The following is a 15,802-nucleotide window of genomic DNA, read 5'->3' on the forward strand; positions in this document are numbered from 1 at the left end:
TTACCTGTGAGGACCCCGTCCTACTTTCCATGACAATGTGGGGTTATTAAGATGATGCCTCTATACCGACATCAGTAACTAGGAGTTTATAGTAACAATGCCACTTAGTCTGTTTTCACTGTGTGTCCACAGAGGCAAAAAGCTGAAGGAATATCAATAAAAACTGAGTAATCTTTTGCTATTTCTAGTAGTTTTCCTATAATAAAGAGACTAAAAACAGCATTGGCTTTAAGAAATTAAAAGAAGTGCTCAAGTTTGCAATTTGTTGTGGAAGAAATTGGCAAAGACTTCAGGAGTTGTTTCCAGAAATCTAATGGATTTTGGCATAAAAGTTAAGGGTAGTTAAGCTGGCGTGGATCAGGATAAGTTGGCATGGACCAAGAACTCACACAGACAGGCCTTAAATAGTTCTAGCAGGAGAGAGTTTACAGTTTTTGCACAGGTGCTTTATTCAGCTTGCACTTTTAAATACATCTTTTATATGAAGAAATGTAATTTATGCTCATTTGGGAAGGGGCCAAGAGTCTAAATGGTAAGGGGAGTTTTCCTTGGGTTTAAAACTTGGGTGTTCATGATTTTGTTGCCCCTGGTAACACTAACCCCAGAATCTGACATATTCCTGAGTCTCATACTCTCTTTTGGGAAAATAAAAATTTTAAAATTCAGCTTAAATTTAATAAAATTTCTAATGGTCTTTTCTGTATTTTGTCTTATTTGTGTTTCACTTTCTGGCTAAGTTGGTTTTAGTTTCAAGGACAAGCCCCAACCTTACCCTAACAGAGTGGCTAGATCTCTTGATAAACAAAGAGGTATAAAGACACCAGACACCCAGTTTCCGCACATCCTCAGGAGTCAGAGAGCATGTTGACAATGACAACCCTTTGCTGTGTTTTACTCTTCTTAAGCTCTGAACCCCACAAGTCCAATTGTAAATACAGGTAAGCTCTAGGATAGCCATGCCAAACAAGGGTAAAAGGCAGGAGGAAGTGGTCCAAACTCTTGGGGGGAGCTTGGCACTAAGTGTATATGTACGGAGGACGGTAAGGTGTAGGTGTGGGCTGTCAGGGCAGAGCTGCTCTCAGATGTCTCCGTGGTCTCAGAACTCTCTGGTTTGTAAATAAACTTGATAGGAACTTTTCCATTCAAAGTTACAATGCTGTCTTGAAGGTGATGTTCCTTAAAGTTGTTTTGACTCACAACTCCTTGGCAAATCTGATAAAAGCTACTGTTCTCAGGAGAATGTACATACACTTACTTATATTCAAAACATTTGTGGCGCGTCACAGCTGACAGCAACCTAAACTTCTGGACTCAAACTGTCTTCTCGCCTTCTCCCAAATAGCTGGGACTATAGGCATTTGCCACAAGGGCTGGCTAGTTTCTCTATTTTTAGTAGAGACGGGGTCTCACTCTTGCTCAGGCTGGTCTCAATGTCATGAGCTCCAGCAGTCCACCAGCCCTTGGCCTCCCAGGGTGCTAGGATTACAGGTGTGAGCCACTACTCCCGGCCTGACCCTAACTTTAGCAGAGAAAGCAGGTGTGCAAGTGTTAGCTGTACAGTGAGTATGATGGTAGCTTCTGAGGAAATGATCAACTCTGCTGGAATGGCCAGAGAAGATGAGATGTTTGAATTTAAGGCTGTGCAGGTGTATCAGTTGATATATGGGTGCCTATTTCTGTGCCATGATTGTCTGTAGAAACCGTTTCTGCATAAACTTAAGTAAATAACTAATGTAGAAAAAATTCATTGTTTGTAGGAATGCTGCGTTCCTTTACGCCTTTTTAATAATTAGCTTTGTGTTCAGATATAATTAAAACTCCTGGGCAAAATACAAAGCCTTAAAAGGGAAATGCTTTGTTTCTGACATGCGGTTTATAAAATATATTACAAAACATCTAGCTATTAAAATTCTTTAATTCTATTGCATCTGCTTTTTGAAATTTGAAGTTAAATGGTCAAGATAAAAGAAAAATTGGGGAGTTAATGAAGAATTTGCTCTAGTTTGAGTGTGGTAAACTTAAGTGAATATATTTGGGATATAGTTTCAAAATTTTCAGGAAAAAATAGCTTTAAACTACATTTGTGACTATTTTTAGAGGTAGATTATTTCTCACACATAAATGTTATGTGTTAATGTAGTAGTGGTTAGTTTCTGGTGACATTTATAATTTTTAAATTAAAAAAAGTTTTGTAATATTTAGCAAAAAGTTTATTATTCTGTAGGATTTTGAGCAATTTCTAACATTAACTTGTTTACTTGTTACCTAAAATAATGAAAAATAAGTTTTTAGTTTATCAATAAATGTCTTTTCGGAGCCAATTATTAACTTAATTGGTTGGTTTTATTAATTCACTAGCTCCCTTTTTATTTATTAATGTAGCCTTTTATCTCCAATTTCTTTATTCCTATTGGATAAATAGGACAAATAGAAAGGGAAATGAGAGTCTTCTAGTTTCATAATCTTTGATTTGGCCAAGTTGTCCTACTTTTACTTTGGGGCTAAATGGAGGAGCAAGAAGGCTTGCTGCCTAATACAAATTTTTGTAAGTGTATAGACAATTCTGGAAAATAGGGAATCTGCCTACAGATCTTAAAAATAGTGACTGGAAACTATTACAAATAAAGGCTGGGACTTTTATGTTTTGTGTGTTTTGGTTTTCCCAGTGGCTGATACTTTGGTACTCCAAAGTAAATTAGGTATTCATTTTATAGTGATGGGAGGGGTTTCTGAGATATTGTATTGGGAAAATGTATTTAAATATATTCAGGTTTTATGTACTAGTTTTAACAGCAGTACTCTTGAAAATTCATTTGATTATGGTTTAAGGTAGTCATTGTCTCATGCAATTGTGTTATCTGCAAATCTAGTGCTGTATCTATATGAAACTGTATTCTGCATATACTAAGAATTGTACAAAATAAACGATGTCTTAAAATCAGAACCTATGGCTAATCCAAAGTGATTAGAAGGAAATAGTTTCATTTATGAATACAAGTCAAAGAAAGAAAAAAATGTATTTTACTTTTAGATTATATAAATGGTGGAGAACTTTTTACTCATCTTTCTCAAAGAGAGCGTTTCACAGAGCATGAGGTGCAGATCTATGTTGGAGAGATTGTCCTTGCCCTCGAACATCTCCACAAGGTAAGGCACTTCGTCTTTGGGTTTTCTGTTTTGGAAAAATCTATTAGTAACTTAGGTAATGATGGAGCTGAAAGAGCTAATGTTTTTATATGTCATCGTCTTGGTGGAGAATGGGAAAGCATACTTACAGAATGTTGCCGATTTTCTTAATTTCATAGTTCTCTTTTTAAAAATTCTGTGTTCTTATTGTAGTTGTTGTGATACAGATTAAAAAGATAGGACCTGAGCAATTTGGGGGCTTCATGAAAAATCCCAATGCTTATTTATGAAAAAGTATCATCTGAATAAAATTTCTAATTCTTAAAATTACCTATAAAATGAAACCATAAATCATATTTATTTTCTTAGTTGTAGCTTACTCCATTGCACACCTGGCCTGAACATGTCAGGGTATTTCTTGACAAGGTGGGCAGATGAGTTATTTCCCACTCTTCCCCTTGGGCTTTCTTTTTCATCGGTTTGTCTCTGACGCCCTCTCTTGCCCCACCTCCTCCCTGCTGCTCCTCCATCATCCCCCATGTAGCATGAACTCTGTTACTAAAAATCTTTACATGGAATTCATGTTTGCGACTCTTTTTTGAACTCTATAAAAATCAGTTTTAACTTTTTAAATATTATTGGTCCAAGGAATTTTGACTTTTTCCCATAATAATGAAACATTGAAGAAACAAAGTATTATATAGTTTGGGCTTGTATGTTTTTCTATAGAGATAGAAAGTCCTCAAGTAATCTTTACCAAAGGTGTATGAGAAACCCTAGCCAGACTATTGTTAGAGTCACTGAATTAAGACAATTTAGGTATATCGTGAAGCCTACTCTTCTTGGTCATGCTGTATTAGGACCTGAACTAGGTTAAGTAGAGATTAAAGTGCTGATTAAAGAGTGTAGAAAAAAAGGGAAAGAATTGAAGGGAAAAGAAAGGAAGAAGGATGATTCTAAAGGGGCAAGGAGGTTAGAATAGCAAGATGGAGACAATAAATGGGAGAGGCTATGAGAAAAGATGGTGGAAAGATACAAGAAAAAAGGCAGTGATCAAGAAAAGGGTAGATTCAACCTGGAACAGAAAAAAGATTGCACAGGTGAAGGGAAGTGGTTTAGAATAGGAATCTTAAGAATAATAAATGAAAAATGTCTGAGAACAAAGAGAGAAAGTGAAAAGGCAGTGGGAGTCCGAGCTGCAATACAGTGAAGACAAAGGGAGAAGAGGAGCAATAAAAGTAGGGAGCAGAACTGAGCTAGTGGGAGCCAGCTCAGTGGCTCAGAGCTGTAGTCCTAGCTGTCCAGGAGGCTAAGGCAGGTGGATTGCCCGAGCTCAGGAGTTCAAGACCAGCCTCAGAGAAAGCAAGACCCCATCTCTACTAAAAATAGAAAAATTAACCCGGTGTTGTGGCTTGGGAGGCTGAGGCAGGAGGATCCTTCTAAGCCCAAAAGTCTGAGGTTGCTGTGAGCTAGGACACCATGGGACTCTACCCAGGGTGACTGAATGAGACTCTGTCTCACACACACAAAAAAAGAACTGAAGTAGTAGTACAGGTGTGTACTTCTTCTGATAGAATTTTCAGTAAGTGACAAGCTTTATGCCTGTGTTTTATTTTTGTGGCATATGAAGTAACTAAGACATTTTTATATAAGAAATAAATTGGACCCAGGAATAAGCTGCAAAAAAGACCTTTGAAATTTGTAATTAGGAGTATTAGATGTAATTCTTTGGATTATAAAAACAATGGTAGAACTCATCATAACTACGAGTAAAAACAAACAAAATGCAGAGCTCTGATGAGTAAGCTAGAAAGTGCAGTTTTTAATTTATGTGAAACTTTAATCCTGTTATGTTTATTAAAAGTCATGAACATTCATTATTGTTAAAACACAGAAGTAGAAAACATAACGAATACTAAGTATAAATGTAATAATTGATGTGGAATGAAAGTAACGTAGCAAATCAGATCTCAGCTAATGTTCTCTTAATATTACGACGCTAAAAAGATAAGCATAGCAGTAATAGAGACAAGTATAACACAAAGCCAGCAGTGCTAATCTTGATATAGCTCCTCTCACTGGGCTACGCTGAAGAGGCAAAAATGGATGTTTACTTGGAAGTAAAACATGATAGTAAATAATTTGTTCCTAAGATCTTTTTCAAAGACATTGTTTTAAAAACTAAAGCACTGTGAGTGTTAGGTGCATGTAGTACTTCAAGTCAAAAATGTACGTTCATTGTAGACTCTAGGTATTTTCTTTCCTGTCTTTCTTAATAAAACATGAAGGTTCTTGAAGGAAAATTGCCTAGTGATTTTCTTTGGGCAATTTTGATTTCAGTTTTTTTTTAAATTTGTTTGCTTTTATTGTTTGGGATTCATTGAGGGTACAAAGAATTAGGTTATACTGATTGCATTTGTTACATAAAGTCCCTCTTATACTTGTGTCCCGCCCCTAAGAGGTGTGCCATCCTTGATTTCAATTTTAAGAGATTATTAAGAACTTTTTCATATACTTGGTGTTGAGAAAAGTAATATTTCTAAGCTTAAAGATATTTAATTCAAACTGGCTTACCTAAAAACATGAAACAATTCACCTAAGCTCCTCTTAGGGTTAGGGTTATCATCAATCAACTGAGCTTGATTGATGTTATGTAGCCAAAGTAATAGCTGAAATGTTTTGCTATAAAACTAATATGAAAAAGAAAATAGAGAGCTATAAATATTATTAAATTGATTTGCTTTGCTTATTTAGAACTGAAGTTCAATTAAAATTAACCTGATGAGTCTTTATGTTTAAGAGTCTTTTATTGAACAAGCCTTTATTAATTACCTTTTAGACACATAGCACTATGCATATTATTGGATAAATTCATGAAAAGTGAAAAACAGTTAGGAAATAGGCACGTTGAGGCAAATAGGAATTACCTAGAAAACATTAATCATTTATAGGTCAGACCAATGCATACGTAGGTGCTGTGGAATGAAAAGCAAGGAGGTGACCAGGGTGGGATCTGGTTAGTCAGGAAAGGCTTCTGAAGCCATTACAAAGTGATGGACAAGAACTAGCTGAGAAAGCACCTGCAGATCGTCTGGAGTGAGAATGAAATAAGAAGCTCAGCGCTGGGAAGAAATAGTTGTTAAGGCTCAGTGCCTGTGGCTCAAGGGGCTAAGGCGCCAGCCACATACACCTGAGCTGGCAGGTTCGAATCCAGCCTGGGCCCGCCAAACAACAATGACGGCTGCAACCAAAAAATAGCCGGGCGTTGTGGCAGGCACCTGTAGTCCCAGCTACTTGGGAGGCTAATGCAAGAGAATTGCGTAAGCCCAGGAGTTGGAGGTTGCTGTGAGCTATGATGCAACAGCACTCTACCCAGGGTGACAGCTTGAGGCTCTGTCTCAAAAAAAATAAAAAAGAAAAGAAACAGTTGTTAACAAGGAGGCCCTGAAGAAGCTGGTTCCACAGGAGTAGACAAGTATTCCTAAGAACATGAAGAAGTCCAGGGAGAGGTCCAGGGAGTCTGCGGATGAGCCCCCAGCCATCATAGGATTCTGAGGGGGGTGATGCCTTTTTTAAAAAAAGGTAAATAAGAAAGACTGTCCTAAATCATTTTTTGGAAACTATTTTGAAATGTTTATTTGCTTGTTTTTGCAGTTGGGGATTATATACCGTGACATTAAGCTTGAGAATATTCTGCTTGATTCTAATGGCCATGTGGTGCTGACAGATTTTGGTCTGAGTAAGGAGTTTGTGGCTGATGAAGTGAGTATAATATTTCAATTTGAAGTTAGTAATTACAGTATAAACAAGGATGAAATATTAGCTACAGAATATTTACTAGAACAGTGCCATATGGATTATAGACTTTTGTGAAGGTTTGCCCAGGTGAACATTTTCATATGAATAATTGCAAAAATTTTTAGTTTAAAATTGCCATGGAATAATCCTGTTAGAATTGTGGTAAACCTTTGATGGATGTATCAGAATTCCTCAGTTGAAAAGTAACAACTATGCATTTAACTTTCCCCATAAAATATATAAAGTGTAACTGAAAAATGGCATAGCTCGTTTGTCCCTTTAGGGGAATTATGGCTTAAACGATAACCAATAAAAAAATCACAAAACAAAGTACATAAGTTTACATTATAATTACAAAGTAGGACATGCTATGAAGGCCCTTTGAATTTACTTGACAAAAATTACAAATATCTATTAGACCTAAATTGTTAATAATCTTGCTGTTTTTTGCTCAAAGTGAGTTAAAATATAGTAACTAATGTGCAGGTTTTACATATAGAAGACTGTACATTGTCAATTTTAATTAGAACTTTGTTCAATATTATAAATATATCTAATTACATTGAAAATTGTATACCTATTAGTGGTAATTAAATGCTATTTTTGTAGCAGTTGTAATAAAAATCATATTACATCACTAGTTATTCGAGATAACTAAGTAAATTTGGATGCAAATTTCGGTTATGTCCAGAAATTTATTGGTATAGAATACAGACTCATAGTGAAATTTTTTTAATGTTTTTTTAATTTTTTATTATTAAATCATAGCTGTGTACATTAATGCAATCATAGGGCACCATACATTGCTTTTATAGACCGTTTGACACATTTTCATCACACTGGTTAACATAGACTTCCAGGCATTTTCTTAGTTATTGTGTTCAGACATTTACATTCTACATTTACTAAGTTTCACATATACCCTTGTAAGATGCACCACAGGTGTAATCCCACCAATCACCCTCCCTCTGCCCACCTCCACCCTCCCTCCCCTCCCTTTCCCACTTCCCTATTTTCTTAGGTTATAACTGGTTTATAGCTTTCATGTGAAAGCCATAAATTAGTTTCATAGTAGGGCTGGGTACATTGGATACTTTTTCTTCCATTCTTGAGATACTTTACTAAGAAGATTATGTTCCAGCTCCATCCATGTAAACATGAAAGAGGTAAAGTCTCCATCTTTCTTTAAGGCTGCATAATATTCCATGGTGTACATATAACAGAATTTATTAAACCGTTCGTGAATCGATGGGCACTTGGGCTTTTTCATGACTTAGCAATTATGAATTGGGCTGCAATAAACATTTGATACAAATATCTTTGTTACGATGTGATTTTTGGTCTTCTGGGTATATGCCTAGTAGAGGAATTATAGGATTGAATGGCAGATCTATTTTTAGTTCTCTAACTGTTCTCCAAATATCTTTCCAAAAGGAATGTATTAGTTTGCATTTCCACCAGCAGTGTAGCAGTGTTCCCTTTTCTCCACATCCATGCCAACATCTCTGGTCTTGGGATTTTGTGATATGGGCTAATCTTACTGGAGTTAGATGATATCTTAAAGTAGTTTTGATTTCCATTTCTCGGATGATTAAAGATGATGAGCATTTTCAAATGTCTGTAGGCCGTGCACCTGTCTTCTTCAGAGAAGTTTCTCTTCAAATCCCTTGCCCAGCCTGTGATGGGATCACTTGTTCTTTTCTTGCTTATATGTTTGAGTTCTCTGTGGATTCTGGTTATTAAACCTTCGTTGGAGACATAACCTGCAAATATCTTTTCCCGTTCTGAGGGCTGTCTACTTGCTTTACTTACTGTGTTCTTGGCTGTGCAGAAGCTTTATGGTTTGATCAGGTCCCAGTAGTGTATTTCTGAAGCTGTTTCGATTGCCCCAGGTGGGTCCTCCTCATAAAATACTCACCCAGACCGATTTCTGGGTTTTCCCTGCACTCTTTTCTGGTATTTTTATAGTTTCATGTCTTAAGTTTAAATCTTTAATCCAGTGAAAGTCTATCTTAGTTAATGGTGAAAGGTGTGGGTCCATTTTCAGTCTTCTACAGGTTGCCAGCCAGTACACCCAGCACCATTTGTTAAATAGGGAATCTTTTTCCCACTGAATGTTTTTAATTGGTTTGTCAAAGATCAAATAACAGTAAGTAGCTGGATTCATCTCTTGGTTCTCTATTCTGTTCCAGACATCTACTTCTCTGTTTTTGTGCCAGTACCATGCTGTTTTGATCACTATCAATTTATAGTATAGTCTGAGGTCTGGTAGCGTGATTCCTCCTGCTTTGTTTTTATTTCTCAGTAATGTCATGGCTATTCGAGGTTTTTTCTGATTCCATATAAAACAAAGTATTACTTTTTCAAGATCTTTAAAGTATGACAATGGAGCTTTAAGAGGGATTGCATTAAAATTGTATATTGCTAAAAAGCAATGGAGACAATGGGCAGCCTTGTCTGGTTCCTGATCAGAGTGGAAATGATTTCATTTTAACTCCATTTAATACGATATTGGCTGTGGTTTTGCTGTAGATGGTCTCCATCAGTTTAAGAAATGTCCCTTCTATACCAATTTTCTTAAGTGTTCTGATCATGAAGAGATGTTGGATGTTATCAAAAGCTTTTTCTGCATCAATTGAGAGAATCATATGGTCTTTGTTTTTTAATTTGTTTATGTGCTGAATTACATTTATAGATTTACATATATTGAACCAGCCATGAGACCCTGGGATAAACCCGACTTGGTCATGATGTATAATTTGTTTGATGTGTTGCTGGATTCTGTTTGTTAGGATCTTGTTGAATATTTTTGCATCTATATTCATTAGTGATATTGGTCTATAATTTTCTTTCCTTGTTGGGTCTTTTCCTGGTTTGGGGATCAGGGTGATATTTGCTTCATAGAACGTGTTGGGTAGTCTTCCTTCTTTTTCTACATTTTGGAACAGGTTGAGTGATACAGGTACTAATTCCTCTTTAAAGGTTTGGTACAATTCTGACGTGAAGCCATCTGGTCCCAGGCTTTTCTTTTTAGGGAGATTTTGTATGGTTGATGCTATTTCAGAACTTGGTATAGGCCTGTTCAACATTTCCACTTGATTCTGGCTAAGTGTTGGAAGGTGACGTGCTTCCAAATATTGGTCAATTTCCTTCAGATTTTCATATTTCTGAGAATAAACTTTCTTGTAATGTTCATTAAGGATTTTTTTAATTTCTGAGGAGTCTGTTGTTATTTTGTCTTTGTCGTTTCTGATTGATGAGATTAGAGATTTTACTCTTTTTTTCCTGGTTAGGTTAGCCAAAGGTTTATCTATTTTGTTGCCCTTTTCAAAAAAACAACTATTTGATTTATTGATCTGTTGTATAATTTTTTTTTTCAATTTCATTTAATTCTGCTCTAATTTTGGTTATTTCTTTTCTTCTACTGGGTTTGGGGTTGGAATGTTCTTCCTTTTCCAGTTGCTTGAGATGTCCCATTAAGTTGTTAACTTCCTCTCTTTCCTTTCTCTTGAGGAAGGCTTGCAGTGCTATAAATTTTCCTCTTAGGACTGCCTTTGCAGTATCCCAGAGGTTCTGATAATTCGTGTCTTCATTGTCGTTTTGTTCCAAAAATTTGGCATTTTCCTTCTTAATCTCATTTCTGACCCAGCTATCATTCAGCATAAGGTTATTTAACTTCCATGTTTTTGTATGAGTATGCAGATTCCTGTTGTTACTGAGTTCAACTTTTATTCCATGGTGGTCCGAGAAGATGCAATTAATAATTTCTATTCCTTTAAATTTACTGAGGTTAGACTTGTGACCTAAGATGTGATCGATTTTGGAGTATGTTCTGTGGGCTGATGAGAAGTATGTGTATTCAGTTTTATTGGGATGAAATGTTCTGTAGATGTCTGCTGAATCCAAATGTTGAATGGTTAGGTTTATTTTTTTTTTGAATGGTTAGGTTTAAATCCAAATTTTTTTTGCTCAGCTTCTTATTGGAGGATCAATCCAGCACTGCCAACGGAGTTTTCAAATCTCCAACTATTATGGAGCTGGAGGAAATCAAGTTGCTCGTGTCTGTTAGAGTTTCTCTTATAAATTGAGGTGCATTCTGGTTGGGTGCATAGATATTAATAATTGAAATCTCATCATATTGAGTATTACCCTTAACAAATATGAAGTGACCATTCTTATCCTTCCTTACTTTTGTTGGTTTAAAGCCTATTGTATCTGCAAACATAATTGCAACACCTGCTTTTTTTCTGATTACCATTTGCCTGAAATGTGGACAACCATTCTTTCATCCTGAGTCTATATTTATCTTTTAAGGTAAGATGTGACTCTTGTATGCAGTAAATATCTGGCCTGAGTTTTTGTATCCAGTCACCTAACCTGTGCCTCTTTAGTGGACAGTTTAAGCCGTTCACATTAATGGAGAATATTGATAAGTCTGGTAAAATTTTGGGTATCGAGTTTTTCGAAAGTCCAGCAGACATTTTTAATCCTTTCGCCACTGTGGGAGTTGGAGTTTGATCAAAAGTTTCTGAGTAAGTTTACTTTTGTGGTAGAGGATTGGGCTGGTCATTATGGAGCATAGGTCTGAAAGTATCCTGAAGAGCTGGTTTGTTTATGGCAAATTTCTTCAACATATGAATGTCATTAGAGTATTTAATTTCTCCATCATAAATGAAACTCAGTTTAGCTGGATACAGGATCCTGCGTTGAAAGTTATTTTGCTTTAGGAGATTAAAAGTCGATGACCACCCTCTTCTGGCTTGAAAAGTTTCAGCAGAGAGATCTGCAGTCATTCTAATATTCTTCCCTTTGTAGGTAATGGATTTCTTACGTCTGGCTGCTTTGAGAATTTTCTCCTTCATATTAAGTTTAGTGAAGTTAATTATGATATCCCTGGGGGATTTCTTATTCGGATTGAGTTGTGCTGGGGTTCTGAAACTGCTATTTGAATTTCAGAAACTCTTGGCATGTCTAGAAATTTCTCCTTCATAATTTCATGGAGAAGGTCTTCTATGACTTGTGAGGCCACTTTATCACTTTCAGGGATTCCAACGAAGCAGATATTAGCCTTCTTCGAATTATCCAGAGCTCTCTGAGAGAATGATCCGTTTTTGCTCTCCATTTCTCTTCCTCTTTGAGATTTGGGAGCATTCAAAGGCTTTGTCTTCAATGTCAGAAATCCTTTCTTCTGCTTGCTCCCCTCTGTTACTGAGGGATTTTACTGTATTTTTCAGATCTTTGAGAGCTGCAAATTCTTTCTTTAGTGCATCAAAATCTTTGGTTGCTTTGTCTTTAAATTCGTTAAATTCTTGAGACAACTTTTGAATTTCTCCTCAAATTTCCAATTCTGACTTTTGAATTGCTCCTCGAATTTCTAATTCCAACTTTTCCTCCATTCTGTTAATCTTGTTTGCAAGCTAAATTCTGAATTCGATTTTTGACATCTTGGCCAGCTGTTTATGAATGGAATTGTCAGTTACATCTGCCATTATCTTTCCTTGGGGGGGTTGATCTATTCTGGTTATTCATGTTACCAGAGTTTTTCCGCTGATTCCACCCCATAATTGTTTTACACCATTTGATTTTTCCCCTGGAGCTTTGTCGAGGACCCGTACAGTGCTATGGCCTAAGAAACTGGGGCCCTGCTAGGTGTGGTGTGGCTAAGTGGCTCTGTCTTGTTTTCAGCTGGTCTCTGTTCGATCCTAGTGAAACAGTTACTCTGGGTTGAGGTCTCAGGCAGCCTGCGTTTCCATCCCAGATCTGTTCCATGGTGGTTGCCACCTGAGTAGATGCCTGGCCTCCTCTGGTTGCCCAGGGAGACGGGGGTGTGGCTCTGGAATATCCAGGAGTGAGCCCTTTTGTTTGTATCCTTGGGATCGCAGCTCGCCTCAGTGGGGTTGATAGTGCGTTCTTCAACCTTCTCTTTTGGTATAGCTCTAATCCACCAGGTTACTTGCTAAATTTCTGTCCTTTAACTCTCCTTCTGGACGGGAGCCTCTGAAAGACTTAACCCAGTGGCTCTGTCCCGTCTTCTCTGAGAGTCCCTTGCTGTTCTCTGCCCTGTGCGTCAGCTCATCCTCAGCTGACAGCAAGATGGTTGTAGCAGCTCCAGTCTCACCTGCATCCAATAACTTTCAGATAATGGAATCGTAAAATTTTTGTAGTAAAGGACTTTATTGTTATCAAATACATCATTCTTGGGTTCTAAACTAGGTATATCTATTTCTGATTATGTTTTGGAATATTGCCAAAGCAATCATAGGCAATTGAAATAAGTGCTGAAATTATTAAAAGTAAATTTCCAGATATTTTTATCATATCTATTTTTATTCAGTTCATTTATTCAATGAATATGTGTTGATCATCTCTACTATGCTAGGAACTAGACAATATGATGATAAATAAAATGGAAATCATCTCTGCCTTCATGAAGCTGTGAATTTAGCAGATTAAACATGTTGTGGCTTCCTCACTAACTCCACTAAAGTAAAAAGTATGAATAAAAGGGTATAATAGGAATGCACTCAAAAGGGAGAATAGAAATAGCAACCACATTTTGGAAGATGGACAGCAAAGAGACTCATAACCATCTGGCATCCCAGATACATCCTAAACCAGTGATGTGAGAAGCCTAAAACCTGATTTGTACTTCTGACCTCCCGGAAAGGCTCAGGACTTGGCGACCCCCAAGTATCCCTCAAAGTAGGAGTCCAGGTGATGCAGAACTCAGAAGGATTGGTCAGAAGTCTGTATAAGAAACAGGTAGCTGGCTTGGCACCTGTGGCTCAAGCAGCTAAGGTGCCAGCCACATACACCTGAGTTGGTGGGTTCAAATCCAACCCGGGCCCACCAAACAACAAGGATTGGCTGCAACCAAAAAATAGGTGGGTGTTGTGGTGGGCACCTGTAGTCCCAGCTACTTGGGAGGCGGAAGCAAGAGAATCGCTTGAGCCCAGGAGTTGGAGGTTGCTGTGAGCTGTGATGCCACTGCACTCTACCCAGGGTGACAGCTTGAGGCTCTGTCTCAAAAAAAAAAAAAAAAGAAAGAAACGGGTAACCCCCACACCCTATCTTTGTCCCTATCCACATAAGCAGCCGTGGCTTTTTCACCCGCAGGAAAGGCTGAAACAGTCTGTGGATTCAAGGACAGCGGGCACAGCTAAGGATGAGGATACCATATAGAAAGTAAGCCTCCTTCACAGACAGGAGGATTTCTCTCTGAGAAACCAAAAAGAATCTGCAGGTGCTGTCAGTTGGGTGTTTTGCCAGTGAACTGGCCAACCTGGATCTCCAGAGAAACCTGTGTCTTGACAAGCCCAGCCCATGCCAGGATTTTCTTAATTGTATTTTAGTATACATATAGAGGTGTCAGATTCCCCCGTAGAGAGAGATTTGGGATCACTTTTTGTCATTCCATAGAAACGTTCATTCCTTTGCTCATTCATTCTATCAATGTTTGTTGAGAACTTCCTGTGTGCTAACTAGACAGTAGGCTAGGTTCTGCTAATAAAACAATAAAAAGAAATCACTTGGCCAGGTGCAGTGGCTCATGCCTGTTATCCTAACACTGGAAGGCTGAGGTGGGAGGAATGCTTAAGCTCTGGCGTTCAAGACAACCCTGAGCAAGAGTGAGACTCTGTCTCTACTAAAAATAGAAAAAATTAGTCAGGCGTAGTGGCGAGTATTATAGTCCCATCTACTATGGAGGCTGAAGGAGGAGGTTGCTTGAACCGAGGAGTTTTCTTTTCTCCCCTCCCCTTCCATCCCCTCCCCTCTCCTCTCTTCTCTCCTCTCCTTTTTTCTCTTTTCCTAATTTGAGAGCCTGGGGCAACAGAGTGAGACTCTGTCTGAAAAAAAAGGAATCACTTAATGAATCTACTGTTTATAGGTGTATGGCTGGGTCATTCATCACTACGTGAAAGCAGACTTTGGCCCTGGAGAATAGAAAAAGGTTAGAACACAAAACAAAACTACACAAACAAAAGCCAACATTGACCAGAGTTGTTAGGTATTAATACGGTGATACAAATTGGTCATAAATGCTGTGTGACTAAATCAGCCAGGGCATTGCCTCACAAGAGAAGACTCATGTCTTTCTGTTAGTCCTAGGTGACAGCCACCCCTCAAGGGAATGAAGGGGATTCCAATCAGCTATCATAATCTTTGAGCACCTAGTTGCTCGGGTGTAAAAATGAAATATTGGGGCTCAAGCTAAAGTAGACAAGTAATCGCTAGGTATCCTTATTGTTCACTGAATACAACCTACCTCTATTAAGCTTCACAGTCACATTGCTCTCATTTTTCCTCTTACCCATAGAGGACATATTGTCATGCCAGGCTTCAGATTTAGCTTTCAGGGCTCAGGTAGGAATTTTCCTTTGCTCAGTCTCCTAAACCTTGATCAATTGGTCTTTTGGTCCTCTGAATCCACCAGCATCTATTGAGCAAGTTTCCCTACCTAGGCCCTTTCTAGCTTAAAAAAATATTGTCATGAAGCCATTTGTTTTGATTAGCTATCATTTCTTTTGGGTTTCACACTCTAGCCCAACTCACTTATATCAGAATATCATCTTTCTTGGAACAGATTTCTTTTTTCTCTTTTTTCTACTCGGTCTCTTTGGTTCCTAAGATCTATCTCTGTTTCCTTTCCTCTTTAACCTCTTCCTCTTTGACCTTTTCTGTCATCATTTAAGCATTGCTTAGTCTCTCCTATCTTAAAATTTAAAAAATGGAGAAAGGGATGGACTAACTGATAAACAAATTAAAAGAAAAAAACCCTCAAAATCCCACATTCCCATCTATGTGAGTCCTGTTGTTCTGTGTTATCAGCATCTTTCTGTATGTTGTCTCTACCTGCCCACATGCCACTCACTCCTCC

At 37.7% G+C, this 15,802-nt stretch overlaps 1 protein-coding gene across 4 annotated transcripts in view; it reads left to right on the forward strand.

Annotated features, from left to right (window-relative positions):
* RPS6KA5 (ribosomal protein S6 kinase A5) overlaps nt 1–15,802 on the forward strand; it is a 208,092-nt gene that overhangs the window by 122,269 nt on the left and 70,021 nt on the right. For 2 of the 4 annotated variants that reach the window (XM_053603096.1, XM_053603100.1), the window contains exons 4-5: nt 3,032–3,147; nt 6,781–6,888. The exons of 1 other annotated variant lie outside the window; for it this stretch is intronic. In XM_053603096.1, coding sequence (XP_053459071.1) covers nt 3,032–3,147; nt 6,781–6,888 — 224 coding nt within the window. The remainder of the gene's footprint in view (nt 1–3,031; nt 3,148–6,780; nt 6,889–15,802) is intronic. One more of the 4 variants, XM_053603097.1, reaches the window with a different exon arrangement.

The sequence above is a fragment of the Nycticebus coucang genome, chromosome 9, assembly GCF_027406575.1.
Source record: "Nycticebus coucang isolate mNycCou1 chromosome 9, mNycCou1.pri, whole genome shotgun sequence".
Lineage (NCBI taxonomy): Eukaryota > Metazoa > Chordata > Mammalia > Primates > Lorisidae > Nycticebus > Nycticebus coucang.